This window comes from Rattus norvegicus, chromosome 2, assembly GCF_021556685.1.
Source record: "Rattus norvegicus strain SHRSP/BbbUtx chromosome 2, alternate assembly SHRSP_T2T, whole genome shotgun sequence".
NCBI lineage: Eukaryota > Metazoa > Chordata > Mammalia > Rodentia > Muridae > Rattus > Rattus norvegicus.
In genome coordinates, this window is record NC_141535.1 from 237,643,485 (window position 1) to 237,662,365 (window position 18,881).

An 18,881-nucleotide genomic window follows, 5' to 3' on the forward strand; every position below is an offset into this window, starting at 1 on the left:
GCCGTGACGTGGTGCCTGATGAAAACCACTCGGCAGTAGTTCCTTTGGCCTCATGGTTGAGGGTACAGGCAGTCATTGTGGAAGGCGTGTGGTAGGAGCAGAGAGCTGGCTGGTTGCATGGCAGAAAGTTTCTGCGGTCAGAAAGCAGAGAGAAATGGGCACTCACTTTCTCCTCATTCAGTCCAGGACCTTGGCTCATGGAATGGAGCTGCCCACAGGTGGGCAGGCCTTTCAACCTCGGTGAACGAATAGAAACACCAATAGACAGAGAGAGAGATTTGTCCTCTGGGTGACACCAGGACATGTCAGGCTGACAGATTGGCCATCACTGTAAGTCGTGTTATATAGCTAACTCCATTTAACATGTGAGGAGACAAGGGACTATCACTGGCTCATTTTGGTGAGACTTGTTCTGGGAACCTCATGCCCTTCTCTTTCCAAGAAAGGATACCTGATGTCATCAGCCTTAGAGGGCCAGATGCATCTGATTATCCAGAAATAGGCGCAGAAGCTTGATTATTAACTGCCTTTCCTTCTTTCAGCTACAAGTGGGCCAAGTGACTCCTCTACTGCTACACAGCTAATAAAGATAGCATTCATGTCAGAAGTAACAAGCAAGTACTGTACGGATTTTACTGAGAGCCCTGGAGTCATTGGTTTTTTTTTTTTAAAGATTTATGTATTTATTATATATAAGTACACTGTAGCTGTCTTCAGATGTACCAGAAGAGGGCATCAGATCTCTTTACAGATGGTTGTGAGCCACCATGTGGTTGCTGGGAATTGAACTCATGACCTCTGGAAGAGCAGTCGGGTGCTCTTAACCGCTGAGCTATCTCTCCAGCCCCCCTGGAGTCATTGTTATCAACTGAATCAGTACTCTAAGACCCTTAGTGTTGCTAGCAAGACGTGATAGCTTTTTCTAAAATTAAGTTGGTCTGAACCTTGACTTACAAGGATGTATATTTTTGGCAATGGAATTGGGTGGAGCACAGTAGAGCCCAATAGTTCTTTGACTCACTATTGTACTGTTTTGTTCATAGTTTTAGAATACAGTCTTGATAAAATTACCATCACCATGTCAAAATTACTATACCTACCATGGTCATTATTATTGTTAAATTCTTTTCCTCCTCCACCTCTTCCTCCTCCTCCTCATCATCATAGTTTATATGAAAATTAAGGCAAATTCCTATTATTTTAATGAGAATTATGAAACAATGCCATTCTATATCTTGAACAACATAGAAACTGGTATTACAAAATATCTGGTAAATAGAAACTTACATGTTAAACTGACCTCCACCAAATTTACGTTGAATTACTAACCCCTGACGTCTCAGAAATGAGGACCCCTCTCTAACTAAAGTGGAATCACCAACCCCGTTTCTGTTGCACTGGCTGGTGTCTAGAGTAGCAACGGAAAATGTAAGCATGCACGCATGAAGAGAAAAGGTCATGTGAACATGAAGATGACTAGTCACAAGCCAAGAAGCAAAGCTAGAACAGATTTCTGCCGTACCCTTTAGAAAGAACCTCCCCCATCGATCATCTTGCTCTCAGACATCTAGAATCAAGGAACAATAGATACCCTATCTAACAATAGATACCCTAACTAAGGACACTTAGTTACTGCAACCTTAGTAAACTAACGCAGACAACATTGTGGCCATCTCCGAGTGTTGGGGCTGTGGTAAAAAGTGCTAAGTGTGAGCTATAAATCGCTCGGGCCACACAGAGAAGGCTCTGTGTGCCGTTCAGTCAGTCGCGTCAGGCTGGCAGAGAGCTGGCCAGCAGGATAGGTTCTATCTTCATTGGTTTCCATCTCGAGGCAGGTGGAGAATGGATTCCTTCTCAGTAATGGTTGTCATGACAATGAAAGACACTGGCAAATCTATGCTTGCAGATTTCTCAGCTTGTTCTCTAAGCCTCTCACCGTGAAAGGCACGGCGTCTCCAAATCTTTGCATTCAGGATGGTCTGGTTCAGTGAGAAGCAGTTTTAAAGGACGAATACGTGAAATGAGCTAAGTTTGCAACATTGGAAAGGGGGAATGAGAGTGGGTGTTACATTTCCTACCAAACCAGCGTAGACAGAGGCTTTGCTCGTGTGAATGTATCCGGCAGGGATATGACCAGCACGAAGGCGCATCTGCTGCTCAGCGCAAGTTATGCTGTGTGCCGTGTAGACCTGCGCATGCGGGAAGGTCTGTAAGCGCCACACGCCCTGTTCTTAGAGCTCATCAGAAAGAGCTTGGCGTGGATGATGAGTCAGGGTCTAGGATGAAAGTTGATTTGTTTAGCTAGAGAGGAAAGACCTCTATGTCAGTAAAATAGACTGTAGACTTACCTGACCAGTTGAGATTACCATTAAAAGCAGAGGTCCTACGGTCCTGGGAGGCCCGAGCGATTAATTGCTTGGGCCAGATGATGAGAGGCTCTGGAGCAGCTTGAATGCTGCCCCTCCCTGATGGTAAGTGGAGACAATTTGGCATCATTGTTTCCATCACTGACATGGTGTTACATTGTCCGGGCAGAAATCTTAGCCCCACGCCTTTGATGTCAACCCTTAAGGCAAAGACCTGGTTTTAGATGAGAAAACAGGGAGAAGCAAGCGTACCTATCAAGGAGATGTCAGGCCAAATCCCTGCTTCACGGTTAGTATCATCAGAGCCTTGGAACACCCGCCCGTGGTTTAGCTTCATTGTCTATAATACAAGGCTGACAACCATGCCTACGTTACAATGGCTACTACTCTGGTTTAAGGGTGAGAATTCAATGCAGATCAGAGAGCCTGAGGGGAACCATCGCTGGCCAAAACCCTTCCTCACAGTCATGGCAGGGGACTGAAGGATTCTGCTACTGCATCCTGCAAGCCTTTAAAGTGAGGAGCTGTGACTGTGTTAACTGTCAGCCTGACAGATTAGTTACCCTCAGGGCACACCTAGGAAAAAGTTAACTGTGGTGGGAGACTGCCTGTCTGCCACCATGGGTGACACTATTTTCTGAGGTAGCTCCCAGGCTGTATTATAAAGAGGAAGGCATGCACGCATCCTGCCTTCTGATTGTGATCCTTGACCCTGTCGCCTTGACTTCTTTGCCATGGTAGACTGTAGCTTGAGTCAGAAAACAAAACAAAGCAAAATGAAACAAAAAACGAAAACCCCCATTTTAGTTACTTTTCAGTCACAGCCGCAGGGAGAGACGCTAAGACTAGGAAGCAAGTCTGTTTCCAGCCTTACAATCTACAAAGATTAGAAATACATTAACTTGTTCCCAGGTATCCGCTCTTCTGAGAGAGCTCAGAGAGCTCCTAGCTTTGATAACATTTTGGTTCTGCGAAAAGAATTTACATCATTCAAGTTTTTGTTGGTGTTTAGGGAGTTTACAATAAATTTAAACTCGTATGCTATAATTGGTGGTTTAATTGTTATTATGAGTTTAATGATGCTCAATTTCCTTTATAGCCGTAAAGAGCATTTTTTATTCCTGTTGGTACTTAAACAGAAGAATCTGCCAAAGAAACGCACAGTGATCTTCAAAGTGTGTTCTCCTTCCAGCGTTCACTCCACTCGCTAAGCACAGCAATCTAGGTCACACCCCCAGGATCTGATGAGCCTGTTGGAGCTCTCAGTCCTATTCTCAGTGCAAAAGGAAAGACTTTCCGTGAGGTCCTAACTCTATTGCAAAATCACTAATACCGGGCATTAGAGTTTATCTTTAAATTCTCTTTATTTTATGCTGGAAAATCACAATACACACTTAACCAAACATCTGGTAATAGGACAATAATATCACTCCGTCTATTTTACATTTTAAAAACTATCCTGTGTAGAGACTTAGAAAAGAATGCCTAGAAGGGTCTCAAACCGCTTGGTTTAAAAAAGAAAGCAGGAGCTCTTGGAGTTTTACAGTGAATTTATAACTTACTACAAGTCGAGCATTGTGCTGGGCTTTGGGGTGGGGGAGCAATACCAAGAAAGTGATTAAAAAACAATTATAAGATGAACGAGTAGAAAACTTTCAGACCACATAATCATGAAATGCTGTAGAGTCAGAGTGATGGCGAGAATAAAAGTGGTAGAGCTGCGAGTTACCAGAGTCAAGACTGTTTCCCTAGCCCTGGAGTGTAATTGAACTTCTCTAGGGCCCACCTACCGGGCATTAGGCCCCGCCCCTCAACAAAGAGACCCTCCCCGTCCCGCCCATCGGACATCAGAGCCCGCCCTTTAAGAGGCGTCAGTCAATCCTGCAGCCTCCACCCTAGGCATGGCGCTGAGTGACCTCCTGGAACTCACTCTGCTGCTGCTGCTGCCCCTGCTGGAGCGGCTCTCGGCCGAGGACTGCCCGTGCTCCGAGGCTTCTCTCTGCCGACCGATCCGCCACCACCGCGACTTCGAGGTCAGCATTCCCTTTGCCCGTCGGTCTGATACGGTCGGCTGTAAGAGAAGTTGTGCGCTCACTGAGCAGCCTTCCTCTTTTCAGATTTCCTTCAGTGTAGACAGGAACCCTGGGCGCAAAGGTCGGGCAACTTCCTGGGCTCCAGAGTATGAGCTCCTGCTGGAGCTAATGCTCCTACCTCACTCGACCCCCAAGGCCAGCTCCTCCCACTTAGCGCTCAACCTCTAGCGGGGAGGGTGGAACCGGTTCTCGGTTTCCAAGGCAATGCACATTTAGCAGTAAAGTGACCATCTCCAAAAGTACATCAGAAGGCAGCACGTTCTGCTTACCTTTGCACCTTGGTACCGATTAGTTCTTTAGTTTATGGACGCTCACCCACCCAGGACAGTGGCAAAAACAGCTATTTGAGTAAATTTTCCTTTAACCCAAGATAACGGCTTACAACGCTTATGGACTTTACACTTGGAGCAGTGGTAAAATCATAGGACTGAGGTTGATGACAGTAGCCAAGACCTGGAGGAAGTCAGCGAGGTCAGCGGGTCCTGTCTCAAAATTGTACAAAGGAGGAGCAGTTCACGGCTTTAAACTTGTATTTGGTTTTGAGACATAGATATTTAAATGCTTGTGTTTGTATACATTGTTTAGGGGAAAATGACACTATTTTTGTAGACTGCCTACTGTGGAAACCGGAACATTAAGAAAAATGTAGGTGCGTTGAAGCTTCTTCGAGCAATGGTGATTAGCAGCACTCAGATCGTAAGATCAGAAGTTAAGATTTGGGAGAGAAATAATTAGCTGTTAGCTGATTACCTTTTTGTTTATGATCTGGTGGAACTTTCCTACTGTGGTGGTTCAAATAAGAACGGCCACCATGGGCTCATGTGTTTACATGGTTGGCCCATAGGGAGTGACACTAGTAACGTACAGTCTTGTTGGAGTAGGCGTGGCCTTGTTGGAATAGTCTTGGCCTTGTTGGAGGAAAGGTGTCACTGTGGGGATGGACTTTGAGGTCTCATATGCTCAAGTTAGGCCTAGAGTGACTCACTCTTTTCCCTGCTGCTTGTGGATCAAGATGTAGAACTCTCACCTCCCTTTCCAGCACCATGTCTTCTTGGATGCTGCCATGATGATAATGGACTAAACCTCAGAACTGTAAGCCAGCCCCAATTAAATGTTTTCCTTTATAAGAGTTGCCATGGTCATGATGTCAATTCACAACAAAAGAAATCCTAAGACACCTACTTAGAAGTTAGTTAGTTGTCTGGTTCTGATTGGCTAAGTAGGAACTCAAGGCACTCAGTGGTTTCACCCTAAAGCCCCTCCCCTCAATTAAGTGGTTTTATAACAATCTGATTTATTGTGGCACTCAATACTTATTGGGTGACAGTATTTGTGAGAATTTTTAATTACATACGAAGGAAAATATACTCACTCAGATCCTCGTAGCAGACGAGGTCTCACTGGCTTTTTGCTTCTTGGAATGGGAAGAGTAGATTACATGAGTCTCTTTCCCCACTGCGAATATTCGTGTGGCAGGAATACAGGGGACTGAACTATGCTTTGAGAATGAACACCATTTTTCCATTTCACCATTTACTGGCAAGTTTTATGCCAATTTGACACAGCTAGAGTCATCAGAGAGGAGGGCTCCTCAAGAAAATACCTCCACAAGACCCAGTGTAGACAAGCCTGTGGGACATTTTCTCAATTAGTGATTGATGGAGGAGGACCCAGCCTATTATTGGTGGTGCCATCCCTGAACAGGTAGTCCTGGGTTCCAAGACAGTAAGGAGCCTTCTTCCCTGACCTCTGCATCAGCTCCTGCCTCCAGGTTCCCGCCCTGCTTGAGTTCCTGTCCTGACTTCCTTGGCTGAGGAGCTGTGATGTGGAAGTATAAGCTGAATAAACCCTTTCCTGCCCAACTTGCTTTGGTCATGGTGCTGCATCACTACAGAAGACGCCATTATCTACCATGTAGACCTAACACCTAGCACTCTGTGTTGTCAAGGTTGAGAGTTGCTATTTTACCACAGGCCCTAGTTGGTTTTTGTTTTGTTTTTAACGAATGGAGTCTTAAATATGAGAAAACATTGGGCCATTCTTTTTCACATTTTGTGTGTAGTAACTTTATTGGATGGTTTCTTGTCAGAAAAAAAAGAACTATATAGTTAATTCTGAAAACTCAATGTGGTCGCCTTAACAGTTATGGTTGTTGCTCTGCACAGCCCTTACTGATCTATTCTCCTGTGAGTTCCTACATCTCTATTTTTAGTGCCGGTACAATGTGCCACCCCTGTTTCAAACACTAATGGGTCTCCAGAAAATTTAACAATTCTGTGGTCCTCAAATACTGCTTGAGAATGCCACCTACCTTAATTTTATGTTATTTCTTTCTCTTTCAGCATTCCTGTGACGTAGATACCTTCTTTTCAGTGCCAGAATCTCAAGATTCTCTTTAGTTGTTGGGACCTTGAGTTGTAGGAACGTGGTCCTTATCTGCAAATGCTCACTTGTCTGTAGACTGTCTTCTTTTGTCCTCCTCTGGAATGCAGAGGTCCCCTCACACGAAGTCATCATGGATAGCAGATTCCCGGGACGTGGTATCGAGGCCCCTGATTTCCTTCCAGGCTTTGATACTACTGTAATTTCCTGATGGGTCTTGGTGTTTGTAACCTCTGGGCCTCTGTTACCTAGCGAAGCACCTCTCCTACATTTTCATGAAGTGTTGGCTGTATCCATACATGAATACCTTCAGGGAAGAGGAACATGAGCAGTGCGGCTTTTGTGCTTCTAGGATTATCTTTGAGGGAAAAAACACTGGAGGAACAACATTCGCTACTTAAAATTGGACTTGACCACTATTCTAAGTCAGCTTCATCCAAAAGCACACATAGCAACATAGGCAGAATCCAGGGCTCCATCTGAAAGAGGCAGAAGCTTGAAGATCATCAAACTGTGAGCCCCGGTGCTCCAACCTTCACTGAGGTCTGTCAGTGATTTCTTGCCGTATTCATCCAAACACTTCCCTACTGTGATTCCAGTTTGGTCTTTTGGTTTTGGAGAGTGTGTGTGTGTGTGTGTGTGTGTGTGTGTGTGTGTGTGTGCGTGCGTGCGTGCGTGTGTGTGTGTGTGTGTGTGTGTGTGTATAAATGTATAAAAATGTAATCAACAGTAAGAGTATCAAACCTTAAGTGAAGCTCGCTGGCTCCACAGGCCATCCGGTCTGTACAGAAGTTCACTGAGGTGCAGTTTGACTGGCTACCTTAATCTACATGAGTAATGTTTTTATGTGAGTCCATACAATAAGGTGGTTTTATTAAACAAAAATTGATTTGGTTCTCTCCGTTTCCCTCAGGACACTAACTTTCCAACACAGGTGACTTTCATGAATTACCCCAGATTCAACAGTCTATGTTTTCTATGCTTTTTTCTAAATTCTAGGTGTCTGTCATACTAAACATTGATAGTCACTGTGCTCTTTCTGTCTTCAGGCCTCAACACTAGCCAGTTCTTCTTCAAGACAGTGTAGCCACCACTTATACTGGTGACTGATGTCTTCCTTTTACACTCTCAGTGCCCAGCGTCCACCACAGTGCCTGACATGGAGGTGGTTCAAGTATCTGGATGTCAGTATGATAACCTCAGTTTAAGTGCCTGTGCCTACCCCTGTTTTCCTGGCAGGTCTTTGTGTTTGATGTTGGACAGAAAACCTGGAAATCTTATGACTGGTCGCAGATTACGACTGTGGCAGTTTTTGGGAAATATGACTCAGAACTTATGTGCTATGCTCATTCGAAAGGAGCCAGGGTAGTGCTAAAAGGTACGGTTTTTAGCGGACCATGTCTAGCCAATGCAAAAATGTGTGTGCTGTTTTCTATAGTCCTTTTTATGACTCTTTTCAAAACCTACTTAGCTGTAGATACCATTAAATCCATTCCACAAATACAGATTTTTTAAAAAGAAATAAGCCTGCTTCTTGTTTTTGAGCAAATGTGATTGCCTAGTACAGCATGCTGACCTTTAGTAATGGTCTACACGTTCTGCTTTTAATTGAGGATTAGGTTAGCTCACAGTGACTATTTTGAAGATTAGTAAGCAGTGGCTGTTATCTAGTACTATTTCTTCATTTGGAAAGCAGATTAGAGGCTTAATATTCCAAATTTATGATGTGCTTCAAAGACATTGTAATCTCTTTGGGAGTGGCTTTGTGAAGTACATGGTTTTATCATGAAAAGCATCCGTATAAATATGTCTGTTCCTTCCAGGTGATGTGGCCCTGAAGGACATCATTAATCCTACCTTCAGAGCGTCATGGATAGCGCAAAAAGTTGCCTTAGCCAAAGCACAACACATGGATGGAATTAATATAGACATAGAACAGGAAGTTGATTGCTCGTCACCTGAATATGAAGCATTGACAGCTTTGGTCAGAGAAACCACAGAGGGTTTCCATCGTGAGATTGAGGGATCACAGGTGAATAAACTTTTGTTGTTGGTTTTTAATCGAAATGTATTCACGTAAGTATGACTAATGGCGTCTTAGTTTTCTAGCAATGGTGGCAGAGTTTCTGCACACACTTCGCAAACCCCCTTTCTGGAATGTTACTGTTATTTAATATATTTGATACAATACTGTAATTGTTCTATCCTCCTGTCTGCAGCACTGTAGACTGTGGGCAGCTAGAGGCCAGGAGGGCCTAAACTGGCTTTTACTGGTACAGAGCAGAAAAAGCAGGCACTAAAGAAGAGGGTAGTGCTGGGGAACTGTCTCACACTCTGTAGGCTCTGTATTATTTGCAAAGCATTCAGGGCCTGTGAAAGCTGAGAGGACTAATGCTATGGAACCAGTCAGAGCCATGACAGTAGGGCCAGGAACATAATTAGAGCAGCTCTCAACACAAGTCATCGTGTCAGACAATGTAAGTAGCAGAGGGCAGTGGGCTTCCAGGTCAGGATGTTAAACATGGTTGCACATTAAGAAAATTCAGGGTCTTAAAAACACACACACACACACAAATCCACCATGGAGAGTCACTCCCAGATATTGTATGAGGCCCTCGGTACAACCTTTAGCAAAAAAAAAAAAAAAAAAAAATTACTGAGCAAATTAATCATCCCTGTCTTTAAACATTTAAAATCCTGCCAGATGTGATGGCACAAATCTTTAGTCCTAGTGCTTAGTAGGAAGAGGCTGGAAGATTTGGAGTTCAAGGGTAGCGTGGGCTACATAGTGAGGTGCTGTCTCAAATCCAAAGTATCTAAGTAGACTCACACACATAGCCCTCGGTATCCATGGAAGATTGTTTCCAGTGGACATCAAAATCTGTACTAGAGTCCTGTACATAAAATGGCAAAGTACTTGACCTACCCTATGCTAAACTCCCCATATACTTTAAAATCATCTTTACATTTCTAATACTACCTAATACAGTATCTTATATGCATAGCTGTTATACTGATTGTTGAGGATGTAAGAATAAGAATAATATCCATATATTTTATATCTGCAGTATAGAAAATTAGCAAATGTTTCTCATCTATACTTTGTAGAATTTGTGAGTGCAAACGTCACCCTTATATAAAGTATGTGTGATGACTATAGTCCGATATCTATTATGTGTAGCAGTCATCCACAGTAGAGCATCCTAAGTTCTATAAACCAATGATTCTGAAGCCTGCTCCAGGATCACATGGGGATTAAAGTTTCCTGACATGATTGAAAGCGCTTGGGGACCTACAGTGTTACCAGGTGCTTTGGATGAGTCTAATAGAGCTGGTTGTCACATGAGGCTCGCTGGTCCAATATGATCCAAGGATGGACATATAAGTGGGAAGGAGATTCATGGCTTTGACTGGGATGATGGCATAACCCTTACACTCAGAAAATGTTCAAAAAGTGATTGTGGAGTTCGGCGGAATTCAAGTTTTCAGCACAGATCAGCAAGAGCAAATGCTTGGCATGCAGACTACCACCTGCCTCTAAGTTTTGGTCTCAGAAAGTTTTTCCTCACTCTCCTTTAGCAGAGGGTTAGAATTGGCATGTAGCGAGCAGTCTATGCGACGGTCTGGATTAACCCACAGTGAAAGGGCAAGGTCAAAGGAACTAGTGAAATCAAATTCCAAATTTATCTTTCAAGTTTACATTAGGTGAATATATTACATGAAGTTCCTATTTATAGGAGTAAAGGCGCAAAGACCACCAGATTGTGAAAGATTCAGAATACCAGGCTAGGAAAATGCATTTTAGTCAATATACAATAGATGACATTAGAAGACTATCCTGTGGTAATATGTAAACTTGGATGAGAAATGAAGACTAATAAGTGGTAACAATCTAGAAGACCGAGAAGTAGAGGTTCACAGCTTAGAATGGGATGAGAAACATCACTCTTGCTCTCAGAAAATATTTCATAAGTATATATGGAATGAATTTTTAAAATTTACATTTTAGTCTCTGTATGAATGTGTGTGTGTGTGTGTGTGTGTGTGTGTGTGTGTGTGTGTGTGTGTAAAAGGGCAGCTCTGTGGAGTCAATTCTTTCCTTCACATCAGTTACAGAGAACAAACTCAGGTCTCCAGGCTTGGTGGCAACTGCCCTGACCCCGAGCCATCTTGCTGGCCCTGAATAAATTAAGTGAAAGAAAGGTTTTATAAGTTATATATCATCTATACAGGGTTAGTTTTGAAATAATACTTGAAAAACTCATTATAAAAAAGGAGGAAATGGAACAAATGACAGACTACTCAAAAAGGAGTCATTCATGACATGGCTTAGAGGGTTCTGAGGCCGGTGGTCAGAGAACAAAGGCGTCTGAAATAGAGAGCCTGGAGTGGGAAACAGCATTGTAGGAATACGATCATAAAGTGTGTGATGGTTTGTGGATGCTCAGCCCAGGGAGTGGCACTATTAGAAGGTGTAGCCCTGTTAGAGTAGGTGTGTCACTGTGGGTGTGGGCTACAAGACCCTCATGCTAGCTGCCTGGAAGTCAGTATTCTGCTAGCAGTCTTCAGATGAAGATGTAGAACTCTCAGCTCCTCCTGCACCATGCCTGCCTGGATGCTGCCATGCTCCACCTTGATGATAATGGACTGGACCTCTGAACCTGTAAGCCAGCCCCAATTAAATGTTGTCCTTAATAAGACTTGTCTTGGTCATGGTGTCTGTTCACAGCAGAAAAACCCTAACTAAGACAGACAGATGGCTGTAAAGAGTCTCTCTACATCTTTGTTCTGAAAGTAGATTTGGATGCCTTATGTGACCTCTCACAGGGCAAGCTGTAAGAACTAATATTTCTAAAACTCAGGGCTCTGGCTTTCTCGTCTCTAACCACTACCTTCTCAGAAGTATATATAGACTGTTACAGGCAATTCAAGTGAACATATTCTTAGTATTTAAGATATATAACTAATAATAGAATAGATTGGAAATTCAACTGCTTAGAGCAGTGGTTTCTCAACCTGTGGGTCCCAACCCCTTTGGCAAACCTCTATGACCAAAATATTTACATTACAATTCATGACAGTAACAAATTACAATTATAAGTAGCAATTAAAAATAATTGTATGGTTGAGGGTCACCACAACATTAAAGGTCCCAGCATTTGGAGGGTTGAGAACCACTGGCTTAGAAGTACTCACTTTCTCTATTCTTGCAACACAGCTCCATTTTGTAATACGCGGGAATGACAAAATGGATCCAATATGCAAACATTTTACTTCACAGTCATTTTTTGTAGAACTATTAATACTCAGTGAAGTATGGAAAAAAACCTTTGAGGTTTGAGGAAGTCTGAAAATTTGGTAAGGTAAATTAGACAAAATATAAATATTTTAACAATAATTTTATAATAATTATTAAGTGTTTACTGGGTGCCAAATAGAGGGAAAACATTTGGTGGGATTTTAGACTGTTTCTACATGTTAAAATAAAACTTAACATTTAATTGAGGTAAAAAAAAAACTTGTAGTATTTTAAGCTACTCATCCTTGTGGATCACCATTCAGAGTACAGGATAATTTGTCACCTGTCATTTAGCTGTTTGTAGAAACTAAGGTCATGTGAGTGATATGTTCAACATATCACTTCATATCATAAATGTCAGTCCTCTGACTTTATGTATGTGTGTGTGTAGTATTTGGCCCACCCTACCATGTGAATAATTGTGCATCAGGAACTAACTCAGAATCCCATCAAGCAGTACCAAAGGCTGACTGACCTATGCGGCCTGCACAGTACTTTAGTCTTCCGGTTGTGATTTCTCTCCTTATGGCTCCACTTTCACCTTCTTCAGAGGCTCCAGCATCGTGTATCATCAGTGAACTTGCTCCTTCCAGCCACTGAGTTCCTAGCCCAGGCTTTGAGAACATTTGGATTTGAAATTCTTTTTCTTTACAGTGCTCTGCTCCTGGTCCTTGTATATCCAGATATAGACACGGCCAGTCCAATGCAGTAACAAAACATATTTATTAGCCCTCTTCTACTTGTGTTAGATTCCACATGCAGCCATTATAAGTATTTCTTTATTCTTGAGTAGAATAAGGCAAGAAAATGTTATGTAAATAATATGTAGTTTTTTCACAGGTAACTTTTGATGTAGCTTGGTCACCAAAGGGCATAGACAAAAGGTGCTATAATTATACTGGGATTGCGGATGCCTGCGACTTTCTTTTTGTGATGTCTTACGATGAGCAAAGTCAGATCTGGTCAGAATGTATTGCAGCCGCCAATGCTCCCTACAATCAGACATTAACTGGTAAGAATTCAAAAAATGATCACTTAATTAGTAATATTTATTCCAAACCCTCAGACGCTAAGGTGTGTTTTAGTATTTCTAAATTATTTACTCTTTCTATATAAAAGTGTGCTTTATGAATAAAATATAATAAAATGTGTTATAATAAAATATGCCAAAATATTTTTGTTTAATATTATAGAAGTTAATGCAGAAATTCACAACTAGTCAAGAGTTCAGGTAGTAACTGTGTATATATATGGGTATAGAATCAACCATATATATTCAACCAGAAATAGGAACTCATGGGTACCTTGTATCACACACATACACACACACACACACACACACACACACACACACACACACACACACACACACAGCTCAACAACCATTTGTGGGGTGGATAGGAAGGCTGTGAGAGCCAGAGTTGGGGAGGACAAAACAAAAGCATTCTGTGGTTATGACAGGACTGTATGCTCATGAGTTTCCAGCATCTGTGGCTGTGGCACAAGATCTAGAAGCCAACTCTCAGAAGTAGTTGGAGAGTTCATTCATGTTCTTTGTGTTCTAAACTACAGCTTGCTACATTATAACAGCAAAGGCATTTTTGTTATCTCCACCAATCATTAGGAAACACATATTTTTAAACATGGAATACTTGAGTTTCTGAAAGAAATTCTGAATATTACTGCCACAAAGTTTAAGATTTATAGAACTTTTTTTGAAGCTTTATAATCCCAAATATCAAATATATGTTAGCAGTTAACACCTAAATTAGTATGATTTCCTGACATTGTTATTTCTCCTATACTGTATGTATTCTGTTTCTAACATCATCTACACTGGATATCATCTCTTACTTAAGCAAAACAAGACAAAAAAAATCTTGGAAAGCAAGACATAGGACTTCCAGTTCTTAAGGAATGGCTTTTAGGACATTATAGAAGAAAGCTCACCTTGTATCTGCACAAATATACCTGTTTTTACAAACAAGATTTGGTTTGGTTGTCCAGCTTGAACGTACGTTTTTACAGCTATAGAAACAGAATGCTTATGCGTTTTTTGTCCCCCATGACCAGGATATGGTGACTACCTCAGGATGGGCATCAGCCCCAGGAAACTTGTAATGGGTATTCCCTGGTATGGCTATGATTACATTTGCCTAAACCTCTCAAAGGTAAGAACAACTTATATGTGACATGATTCCATTACATACTTTGCTCTGCTCTGAATATATGAAACTTTATTAAATAATTTCTGAAATTCATTTTGAAGCTTTGTTTCTTTTTAATTCTTTAATATCACGGCAGTTTCTGAACGCTGTGCATGTCATTGTATTACCAATTTCATGATTATTCTGTCCAGTCAGGTTATTTGCAGCATGTCTTTTTTTTTTTAATTTATTTTTATGTATATGAGTACACTGTCACTGTCTTCAGACACCAGAAGAAGGCATCGGATCCCATTACAGATGCTTGTGAGTTGCTGGGAATTGAACTCAGGACCTCTGGAAGAGCAGTCAGTGCTCTTAACCACTGAGCCATCTCTCTAACCCTAATGCATACCTTTTAACAGTTTTACTGTTTTTCTCATTTGGCTTTTTAACATTTGCTCAATAACAACATGCACGCTGTTTAATTTCTAGGATGATGTCTGCGCCATTGCAAAGGTCCCTTTCAGAGGGGCTCCTTGCAGTGATGCTGCAGGGCATCAGGTGCCCTACAGGGTCATCATGAAGCAAGTAAACAGTTCTGTTTCTGGAAGCCAGTGGAACCAAGACCAGCAAGCTCCGTACTATAATTACAAGGTAAAGCTCACACTGTGGACATTTATGCTATTTATATAATTTTACTGTGTTGTGGTATGTAGTATATTTGACTGTTTACTTGTGTACGCCTGTCTCTGGGTCTAGTAGATTGAGTTCCCCAGAGAACAATTCCAGTTACGTTACTAGTGCAGTGCTCTGCTTGGTCAGTTTCCTTTTGAAAGTTCTATACCATGTGCCTATCACAAACAGGGCTTCCTTAAGAGTTCATAATTATGCTAAGGTAATTGTTTTTGAAAGGGCTTTGGTCAAAGTAGGTTTTATGTTTGAAAGTCTCCATTTATTTCAAAATAGCTTAATGCGTCTGATGAGGCCCAAAGAAGTAGGTTTGAAACTGAGAGTAGATGAGTCATGACATATTTTTAAAGTGAAAATAATAGCATCTATCAAGTTTATTTTACAAGTAAAACAAATTTATAAGGAATGTTAAAGCTTAGAGACAGAGAAATGGTACATAAGAAAACATGAATTATAAGTGTGGTTAAAAAATTTAGGAGTAGCAATAGAAATGTCTATTCCAGAATCAAAGAATTGTTATGTTTCACAATCTAGTGAAAAGAAAACATTTTTACCTAAAAACCTGAAGTAGAAATTGTCTTTAAAGTTTCTTTGAATTGTGTTGCTTTAGAGGGAGTACTGAGATATTAGTTATTTGTTGCCCTTATAGCACTGACTGATTATAAATTGATTGCAAGCACATTACTACGCACATATAGTATTAAGCGCTCTGAACTTCAGAATCAAAATTAAATGCCTAATAGTTAAACTTGGGTATATTATAATCCTATCTTACATGTATATATATATGTATATATATGTAATATTGGCTCTCTATGGGTATAAATAATATATATTGAGTAGTATTACTAGAGCTCTGTTAACATTATACATAGACAAGCACATACATGGGCAAATATGCGTGCATGTGGTATGGCCAAATATATTTTGAAAACACTTGGCCATATCTGTTGTCTGAGATTTCTATTGTATAGAATTATATTAAAATATTTAAGAAGTGTTACAGTACATATAGCTATTTATTTAACATGGAGCCTGTATTAATCCACTCAGAACCAGGAGGGGAGGATTATTTTATGATTATAGTAATCAGTTATATATAGTTTAGAATGCATATACTGTCATGCACTGTTTTGTAACCACTGGCTTAATTTTTCAGTAAGGAAGAAGATGCAGAAACATTCCTTTTTAAAAAATACATTTTTAGTTGATAAAATTATATCTAATTATGGTATATAACCAGTTTTGATATGTGTATAAACTAGGACGGTTAAACTCACTACTTAACGTGTCTTACCTCCCATGCTTCTTTTATAATGTGTATGTGGAATCGGAATCAGTTGAAGCCAGCAGGTTTCAAGTCTGTAAACCCTCAGTACCTCGCTCGGAGTATAGTGATGATGGCTTTCAGCACTGCTCTCTTGTCTAACTAAAACCATGTGCCCTTTGAACATCTCCCATCTTCCCTACCCCTGTCTTCTAATATAACTACCATTTTAGTGTCTTTGAAAGAATAGATTTGTTTTCTGAGGTGAGTATTTTTATTTTCTGGACACACTTTAAGACAGTTTTATTCGCATGTATTAGTTGCATATGTCGATGGGATTCAGTATGGTTTTCAGCACAGTACAGAGCATCCACCGATAAAATCAAGGTCGACAGCATTTTTACTCATCATGTCTTTATATTTAAAGCCCTTGAACTCTTAATTATTATTTATGGTCTGACGAGTGTGTCTTGGTAACCACTATCTAAAACGTACTATTTGAGGTTAAATAATTCATAAAATACGGTGAGCTTGGGAATCAGTTAGTGGCACTTTAGACAAGTGTGCTGTCCCTGTTATGGTCCTCATGTGGGGGTCACAGTACAATAGAGTGAGCTTGCACAGACGCTGTTCCTTTACCCTGCTCATCCACAGCAGCATGCCGTGTATACTTAGCAAGCTTAGGCTCCCAACGCACAAGATGAAGAGTTGAATAGTGTGCCTGTACTGAATGAGCCCGCTGGGCTGGACACAGTGCGGCCTGCCGCTTACCGAGTGACCACGGGGAGAATAACTCACCGTGCCGCCCCACACAGAGTGCTACCGGCGTTCACTCAGAGTCGCCTTCAAGCAGTTACCTAATGCATTTAGAACAGTAACCTATCTTTCATTACCGTTCTGACTTTTTCCTTAAAACATTTTCCTTCTTCATTTGTTCTTTTGCCTACATCTGGTCCTCTAATTTTCTTTCTTTTCTGATGACCCATGTGTTTCTTGAGAAACAGTGTGGCAGGGTAGGGTAAGTGTGAGACCTCAGTCTGTTCATGCTCCCAGTCAGCTCTGTGTGGAGTCACCTCCGGCAGCCTCTCAGAATCAATTCTGGAGGGCCAGGAAGGCGGCCCTCTCCTCCTCCGCTGCTATTACCTGTTCATCTGGCTGATTTATCACAAACAACATTCATCTGTGGAACCCTAGGTCGGCACACTTCCAGAAACTGTAAAAAAATACAAATAAATTAAAGAAAGAAAGAAAGAATCCGGTGTTAATAGATCGCAAGCTGTTCTTTTACTTGCACTGCATGTCAGAGTCACCTAGTGGAATGTTAGACGTAAATAATGTTTTATCCCAGCACCCGCCTTGTTTGATTCAACAAGCTTGCTGTAGAGTGGAAATACTTGAGTCTGACTGTCAGTTCTGTCTTGTGTTTTTCTGACAGGGTCTCACTGTAGCTCAGGCTTGCCTTGAACTTATGACCCTCTCACCTCATCCTTGTGGGTGCCAGGTGTTTGTCACCAGGCCCTAACTGGAGTCTGTACATTTAAGAGCTCTATGGTCTGCAGTGGTTCAAGTGCACGCCTTAGTTGCTAATAATCAGAACAGATTAAATAAGGCAGGCAGGCTCTTAAATAGAATGAACACCTCTTAAGTAGAGGTTAAGCTGTGCAGTGTTTATGGCTGCTAAAGCACCACAAGACAGTATTTAGAGATATCACGTATACAACCATGAAAACAGAGCAGTGAAGTAACATGCTATAATGTTTACAAATTTTATTGCATGCATTTTGAATCCTTGGATTTCAGTATTTTTCCCTTGTTGTACTGAATACTTTAAATTTCCAATTTAATTGTTTTGTATAGGATCCCACTGGCCGTTTGCATCAGGTGTGGTACGATAACCCCCGGAGCATCTCACTAAAGGCAGCATTCGTCAAACACTACGGCTTGCGGGGCATTGGCATGTGGAACGCGAACTGTCTGGACTACTCAGATGACGCTCTAGCCAGAGAGCAAACGGAGGAAATGTGGGGAGCCCTGAGACCACGGCTGTGATACATACAGAGGAATGTCTTTTGTCAGACGGTTAGATTTGCAGGACTGGCCTGTGTAAGCAGATCTACCTCTTCAAGAGATAAAAATATATATTTTGTCATGTTACCCTAACTTACTTATTGGTCTACTCAATACACAGGAAAGAAATAAAGAAACTATTCATTTGTACTTGGAAAATACATACATATCTTAAATATCCAGGAATGTAAAAGCAAAAACAAGTCAACTTACTCTATTAAATATTCCTCTGTTTCAGTATTATAATTATATTATATTATAATTAGAAAAGTTGCTTTTAGAATTCCATGCTGAATTTTTCCTCCTGTTATTAAAATATACTGTTAAAAACCAATAGGGATTTTTAAAAATGTATAACTAGTAGACAAGTGAAGATACTGGAGAAGGGAGTGCACATGACCATAGTGTGTTACACACATGTATAGACTATCATAGTAAAGCCCATTATTTTTATAATTAATATATGCTAATAAAAGATGTGTAACTTGAAATGGAAATTGTTGGCTTTGAACATAGTCTTTAAAGCTTATGGGGTTGGGGATTTAGCTCAGTGGTAGAGCGCTTGCCTAG

General features: G+C 41.1%; 2 protein-coding genes and 1 long non-coding RNA gene across 26 annotated transcripts in view; 1 reads left to right on the forward strand and 2 right to left on the reverse strand.

Annotated features, from left to right (window-relative positions):
• Positions 1-4,236: 4,236 nt before the first annotated feature.
• Ctbs (chitobiase) lies at positions 4,237-18,808 on the forward strand. Of its 2 annotated transcripts, NM_031023.1 has the most exon segments (7): positions 4,268-4,399; positions 8,081-8,219; positions 8,665-8,873; positions 12,981-13,152; positions 14,214-14,311; positions 14,780-14,941; positions 18,102-18,805. In NM_031023.1, coding segments are annotated over 7 exon segments (1,104 nt in total). In that variant the 3' UTR covers positions 18,294-18,805.
• LOC147996609 (uncharacterized) lies at positions 4,278-8,828 on the reverse strand. Its single transcript, XR_015677125.1, has 2 exons — positions 6,771-8,828; positions 4,278-4,437 (listed from the first exon to the last, which is right to left on the reverse strand). It is a non-coding gene; the product is annotated as an uncharacterized LOC147996609 (long non-coding RNA).
• Spata1 (spermatogenesis associated 1) overlaps positions 12,845-18,881 on the reverse strand; it is a 45,430-nt gene continuing 39,393 nt past the window's right edge. For all 23 annotated transcript variants that reach the window (XM_087628058.1, XM_087628044.1, XM_087628026.1 and 20 more), the window contains 2 exon segments: positions 17,388-17,457; positions 12,845-13,132 (listed from right to left, as the gene is read on the reverse strand). In XM_087628058.1, coding sequence (XP_087484184.1) covers positions 17,435-17,457 — 23 coding nt within the window. In that variant the 3' untranslated portion in view covers positions 12,845-13,132; positions 17,388-17,434.

Bases quoted from the DNA above. Each gene is read 5' to 3' on its own strand.
- Ctbs (XM_087635046.1), top strand. From the start codon at position 4,268: ATGGCGCTGAGTGACCTCCTGGAACTCACTCTGCTGCTGCTGCTGCCC. The intron at 4,400-12,980 runs GTCAGCATTCCC...GTTTTTTCACAG, and splicing joins GCCACCACCGCGACTTCGAG to GTAACTTTTGATGTAGCTTG. The intron at 13,153-14,213 runs GTAAGAATTCAA...CCCCATGACCAG, and splicing joins CTACAATCAGACATTAACTG to GATATGGTGACTACCTCAGG.